The following is a 6,987-nucleotide window of genomic DNA, read 5'->3' on the forward strand; positions in this document are numbered from 1 at the left end:
TGTGTGTGTGTGTGTGTGTGTGTGTGTGTGTGTGTGTGTGTGTGTGTACACTACATAATACATAACAAGATCTTGTCTCAAAACTCAAGAAAAGGGAGCAAAGGGAGGAAAAAACAAAAATCAAGACTGACTCTAGGGCTGCTAAACTGGCTCCACTTGCCAAATCTGATGACCAGAGTTCAATTTCCCAGGACCCACAAGGTGGAATGAGCAGAATCAGACTCCCTAAAGGTCCTCTGACCTCTACATATGCACCACGGCACAGAAGAGTACCCTTGCCCCCACACGCACAAAGAACTGACTGTAAGACTACTATTCTGCACAATACAAGCAGTAGTCAGGTAACTAGCATGAAATACACAGTGACTGTGGGGTGGGACTATAGGGAAATTATGTGAGGGGGATGCAGAGTGTTCCCAGTGTTTTGCCCACAAGGCTGCTGGTCGTACCTGTGGTTATGGATCATTCGAATGTCATAGAGCCTCACAAAGGGCCCACTGGCCCCTACTGCCAGGCAGTTGTTATCCTGGGGATTGACGGTGAGACACTTGGCCTCCACCATGGGGCCACAGTACTCTGTTAGGTCAATCAGCACCTCTGAGTGTTTGCTGTTCTCCCGAAGGTCATACTGGCTGTAAGAGAGGACGAAATTAGTGACCAGGGTTCTTATGTAGAAAGCAGGGGAGAAACCAAGCTCTTGTAAAGCAAGAGGGGAATGTCTCCATTGCAAGCCAGATGCATATAGTAGCCCTTTTTTCTGAGACATGGTCTCACTCTGTAGTCCTGACTGTCCTGGAACTCACTCTGTAGACCAGGCTGGCCTCCAACTCAAGATCCGCCTGCCTCTGCCTCCCAAGTGCTGGGATTAAAGGTGTGCGCCACTATGCCTGGCTAACATACTCTGGCTTATCCTAAACTAACCCTTCATGCAGACCCTACAGTTGAGATTCCCGCTGATACTTATTGGTGGATACTGTTCTCCACCACTGATTGCTAATACTGAGCAGAAATGTGCTGTTCATCTGACACGGTCCTGAGTGTTTCGTATAAAACACCACCAGCCCTGTACCACTACAACACCAATGGTCAAAGAAAGTCAGTAAACTATCTGAGATACCACATCTTTGAAGTACAGAGTGGGACACCTGCTAAGGCTATAGCATGTAAACTATCATGTTAGCTGGGTGTCATCGTACATGCTTATAATCCTAGCATTCAGAAGGCTGAGGCAGGAGGATCATGAGTTCAAAGTCCTGAGCTACATAGTGAAGATGAGGGCAGCCTGAGATGCAGTTAGACCTCTTCTTAAAAATGAACCAAACAAAAACCTCCAAGCCCCAAGAACCTATTTGTGATGCTTCATTCTAATCTACTGTCAGGAAACAAGGGCTCCATGGAGGTAAGAGAAAAGGGAACTGAGAGCCAGGCCCTCAGCCCCTCAGCCCCAATTGCACGGCAAAGGAAAAGCAAAGACAGCAGTAGCACAGTCCTGCTAGGGCAGAGGGACAGTTTTGCTGCACTACACAGGATCCTCCAGAAGGGGGCTGGCTCTAAAAGCCTCACATAGTTAACTGGTCCTTCTAGGCCATCTTAACTGGAATGCTCTTCCTAAAATAGTCTGACATCGCCCTTCTGCCACTTGATACCTGCAGCCTGAGTGTTAAGTTTATCAAATCCACAGTCTGACTTTTAAGACCCAATTTCACCTACCTTGCCTTCCTCAGCTTTCTATATGGGCCAATTATAAGTACAGCCTTTCTCTTCCCTCTCTCTGAACTAGGGAATTGGCTCTAGGGCTTCAAATGGCGTAGGTGAGCACTCTGCTGCTGAGAGCTGTATCCTGTACCCACGGTGTTCTTTATCTTGTATGCCACTTTACCCTGTCTTCTACACCTACTCAGGCAGGGAATCCACTCTGCCTCTTCTCTCCCATCGACTGTCTGCTCTCGAAGCCCAGGTCATATTCATACACTGCTAGGATATTTCTGCTGCCTACAACTCTGCCGAGATCCTTAGGATTCTACCAGCTGGCCCTGACAGCCAGGAGGTCTGTTAGGTCAGCAAGTGCTTCCTGAGCACGCTACTGACCAAGGCAGTCTTTTAAGTATTGTGTGTGTTTTGCATGAATGTTCTCAGCTATCATACTCAGATTAATAAAGGAGATATCATGATTATTCCTATCTTATAAATAGAGACTAAAGTTCTGGGGTGCACTGGCCTTTTCACATGTAACACTAAGAAAGAACTGGGACTGGACCTGTTCTGTCTGCCTTGCATCAGCGACCTGCCTGTAACTACACTGTAATGAGTTCATACATTACTTAATGAATGGTACACGCTCATAGATCTAGCTGCTTAGGAAGCAGAGTGGGATCCACTGAGCCCTGTGTCTGAAGCCATCCTCTCTCATAACATCAGAGTAGGGCAGACTGAGGATGAGCATGCTCGTGCTCTCAGGACTCGAGCGGCTGAGGAGCTAAGACCTAAGCCCAAGTACAACCTGACTACAGAATGAGCCTCATCTCAGCATCCAACCCTCCCCTGAAACAGGGGTGTCTGTAACTTAGCTCAATGGTAGAAAATTATCTGGTATGTAAGCGGCTATGGGTTTGCTGCCCAGCACCCAAAAGGGAAAACGAAAGAAGGACAATAACATCATCTTTGTCTGAAGGGAGCAGGACAAATACACAATCACTCAGGACACTGGAACAGGGGGAGACCCACTTCCTGTCTGCTGGAGGGGTGGACCAGGGCTGTGGAAGGAGGACACACAAGTCATTTCACGCAGAGACCCTTACCGGATGAGCCCATCCTCAGCAGCGCTCCAGAATGTGTTAGGCCACATGGGTGCCGTGGCAATGCGCTTCACCCGGTTTGTATGGTCTCCAAACATGTGGGTCGTCTCCTTCACCGTGAGGTCGTGAACATGCACCTTGGAGTCAGCCGCCCCCGTGATCAAGATGCGGTCTCCAGCATGAGGCAGGAACTGCTCACAAGAGATTGAATGGTTGGCAGGAGACAGGGTAGAGCTGAGCACTGAAGGAGACTGGCCTGGATGTCAGTACGCCTTCTCCCTCTCTCTCACTTAGGAAAGTAAGTCTGTCTGTAAGAGCTCACCAAAATAAGTCTGGCTGTCGAGCAGCAGCCTATCTGCACAAAAGTTCAATCAAGACCTGTACTTGGTGCAGTCGGAGCGGTCACCACTCACGCTGAGCGGTGCTGCCCAAGGAGCCCTGCTTCTGATTCTCTCCAAGCAGGAGCTGAGTGAATGATAAGCCTCGATATCACTCACTAAGAAGCTCCAAATACCAGACAACAGGCCAGAGGCTGGGTATGTCTCTTAGTGGTGGGCACTCACTCAGTATGTGTAAAACCCAAAGTTTAATCCTGAGCATAGGTGAAGAAAAAAACCTTTAAGAGTCATGGCTAAGGGTGTGTCTTACTTGCAGACCACATGTGTAACATGCTTGACGTCCTGGGTTCAATTCTAGCATCAAAATAAAGTAAAGCAAGCAAATGAACAGCAACCAACCACTGAGATTCAGAACACAGCAAGACTGTTCAAACCCAGACTGTCGGCTTTATACATACATCAGTCCTTCTATTCATCCATCCACCTATTCATTTATCCATCCACTCACAGGTACGTACATACATACATACATACATACAGCCATCCAGGTTTGGATTAAAAAGCAATTCCCATCTTTTGACCTAAACTCCCATTTCTAAGAAAGATACAAAAGAGAAAAGGGGATCTGGGGCAAAAATGCTCAGCAAAACACTCCTTATATAGCCAACAGTGGGAAGAGACCAGATGTTGAACAGTGGAGAAGGCTGACCACTAAGACTACAACCATAACCCGTCAAGTGGAGAGGGAACACAGCATTCCAGATAGCGTGAATAAAACCTCTCTTCCTCCTTTCCTCTCCCCCCTCTCCCCCTCCCCCACCTCTCTGTGTCTGTCTGTCTGTCTTGTCTGTCCATCTCCCTCCTTCCTTCCCTGTACTGGGGACAGATCAGATACTGGCATGGAGAATGGCAGACAATTGCTCTACCACAGTGCTATATCCCAGCTCTCCTTTTGAGTTTTTATTTGGAAGAGAAACAAAAAAACACGCTTTTATGCTTTGCCACTTAGAAATTGGAATATATAAACTTATTTTTAGGGGCATGCAGCAATCTTTACTCCTGTGTGGAGGCAGCACTGATTCCAGCCACAGCAAAAATAAATGAAGTGAGCCCTCAGTGCTGCCAGATTTGCAATGTCGCACAGTCGCCACCAGGGGGAGAGCATGGATGGACTATGGTAAATGCCCAGGGGCAGTGTTTTTTAACTGTGTCCATTGAAAAGGAGGCTTTTCTTTAAAAAAACAAAACTGGAAAGACTTCAGCGAGTGAAGGCACTTGCCATACAAGCCTGGTGACTTGAAATCAAGCCTGGGGTCTCACAAAAAGGAAGGAGGGAGTCAATCTCACAAAGCTGTCCTCTGGCTCTCCATACAGCCCCACTCCTGTAGCCCATACTTATATAAAAACAATAATAATACATTGCTGAAAATGTATTTTTCATTTTAGCTGCGTGGTGATGGTGCGCACCCTTAATCTTAGCACTCAGGAGGCAGAGGCAGGCAGATCTCTGTGAGTTCAAGGCCAGTTTGGTCTACAAATCGAGTTCCAGGACAGCCAAGACTATTATACAAACAAAAAAACAAAACAAACAAAAAACTCTACCAACAACAACAAAAAAGAAAGAAAGAAAGAAAGAAAGAAAGAAAGAAAGAAAGAAAGAAAGAAAGAAAGAAAGAAAGGCTGGAAAGAAAGAAGGAAGGAAGGAAGGAAAGAAAGAAAGAAAGAAAAGAAGAAAAAAATGTGTTTTAAAGCCACCAAAACCGAAAAGCAAAGCAAATCAAAGGACGACAATAAAAACCAGATGTGGCTAATAGCCTAAAAGACCTCTATGCTATTTGTATGACTAAGACCAGGCCAGACCACTGGTTAGGCCCTTAAGCTAGTACAGGTAGCCTAGAACTCATCGCTTGGAAGAAATGACATGCACCCCAGGTCGAGTTTCAATGAATGTAACTACAATTCAGTCTGCACCAGGGATTGTATTATGCCAGGAAACCTTTTTTCCAGATTAAACTATAGCTAAATTTAAAGCATCTGGCATCAGATTCCCCAAAATCTCGATCCAGGTTGATGGTCAATCTGAACCAAGTTCCCACTCTCACCTCTGTGTGGTTCACCTCCACACCTGCAGAGACCCCTCACTCGGACACATCTCAGAGGCTGTTCAGGAGCTCTTCCTTTTCCAGCCCCACATGTGATTCTAAGTCCTAACAGCTACTTCTGGGTTTGTTCTCTGGGGTCAAGACCTAACTTCTGTGTATAGAGATGAAAAGACTGTAGACTGTTAAGTGCTTGACTAGCATCCATGAAGCCCTGGGTTCCATCCCCAGCACCATATAAACTTATGGTAAAGTACTCAAAGGAGACATAGTAGAGGATCTGAAGTTCAATCAAGGTCATTCTCAGCCATAGAGCTGAGGTTCAGGGGACAGTCTCATAGAACAGGGCTTCAAGGTCTGTAGGGTCCTCCCCACCTCCTCTCAACTAAATTCCTTTTTATCAAGGGAAAAGATTTATTTCCTATGACAAGGTGGAAGACCTACACAATCTATGCTAGGTGTTTGGTTTTTTTTCCCCCCTAAGATCTATGAGTGTTTTGCATGTCAACCCTTGGAGGTCAGAAATGGGAGTCTGATCTGAAGAACTGGAGTCAGCCTCCATAAAGTGCTGGGAACAGGGTGAAAGGCAAATACTGACTCATGCTAGTGTTTTATGACCTCCACATGTATGACAACATACATGCACACTATGGTACATATGTATTCCCCGACTAACAAATATACAAAAATTTAATAAATATAAGTGGATCTTGAGTTGGCCAATGGTTTTGAGAAGAACATGGAAAAGAGACAGGGTTCAAGCAGCACTATCCAATTCCCACACCACAGGGATATGCACATGGGACATGCTATACCAATACAACCATGCCCACAGCCCAGTCCCGCCGTGTGGCTTGTTTTGCTCACCTTGACAGAGAAGATATTTGCTGTGTGTCCTGTGTGCATGGAGAGCAGCTTCTTGTGGTGCAGTGGGTCCCACACAATCGTGTGCTGGTCATCGGAACCAGAAGCCAGCAAGCTGAGGGCAGAATTACGAGAATTACAGAATTACTTCTCGAAGCCCTGGCTGCCTCATGCCCATTCCCAGAGGATAGGAGGTGGGCACAGATAACTCAAAGGACAGTAGATGTTGCAGTTTAGGGTTAGCTTATAAATATTTCTAGATTATATTTTACTTTGTTGAGAATTTCTAGCTGGGCAGTGGTGGCACAGGCCTTTAATCCCAGCACTCGGGAGGCAGAGGTAGGTGGATTTCTGAGTTTGAGGCCAGCCTGGTCTACAGAGTGAGTTCCAGGACAGCCAGGGCTACACAGAGAAACCCTGTCTCGAAAAAACAAAAAAACAAAAAAAAAAAAAAGAAAAAGGTTTGGATGTTATCTAAATTTCTGTCTATACAGAGTTCCTAGCTAAATTGTGTCGACAGCCGCGGATAAGCTTAGGATGTCAGAGAGCATAGTCGATCTCCTTAGATGTACCAAGCTGGGGAATCCGCTTCTCTGAGCTGCTCCGACCCGACCCCTTCCCTGCCCCTGCAGCTCATACTCACTCTCCTTTCTCATTCCACTCCAGACAGTTGACACATCCTGAGTGACCCTGGAGGAGGAAACAGAGGGTTAAGAAAAGAGCTGAGCCAGGCGGTGGTGGCGCACACCTTTAATCCCAGCACTTGGGAGGCAGAGGCAGGCGGATTTCTGAGTTCGAGGCCAGCCTGGTCTACAGAGTGAGTTCCAAGACAGCCAGGACTACACAGAGAAACCTTGTCTTGAAAACCCAAAAAAAAAAAAAAAAAAAAAA

General features: G+C 46.4%; 1 protein-coding gene across 2 annotated transcripts in view; it reads right to left on the reverse strand.

Annotated features, from left to right (window-relative positions):
• The window catches only part of Wdtc1 (WD and tetratricopeptide repeats 1), a 49,498-nt gene that overhangs the window by 13,119 nt on the left and 29,392 nt on the right, over nucleotides 1–6,987 (reverse strand). For both annotated transcript variants that reach the window (XM_028759804.1, XM_028759805.1), the window contains exons 4-7: nucleotides 6,740–6,786; nucleotides 6,100–6,211; nucleotides 2,799–2,986; nucleotides 450–632 (exon numbers count right to left, since the gene is read on the reverse strand). In XM_028759804.1, the coding sequence (XP_028615637.1) occupies nucleotides 450–632; nucleotides 2,799–2,986; nucleotides 6,100–6,211; nucleotides 6,740–6,786 (530 nt within the window). The remainder of the gene's footprint in view (nucleotides 1–449; nucleotides 633–2,798; nucleotides 2,987–6,099; nucleotides 6,212–6,739; nucleotides 6,787–6,987) is intronic.

The sequence above is a fragment of the Grammomys surdaster genome, unplaced genomic scaffold (assembly GCF_004785775.1).
Source record: "Grammomys surdaster isolate TR1022 unplaced genomic scaffold, NIH_TR_1.0 126313, whole genome shotgun sequence".
In the NCBI taxonomy this organism is placed as follows: Eukaryota; Metazoa; Chordata; class Mammalia; order Rodentia; family Muridae; genus Grammomys; species Grammomys surdaster.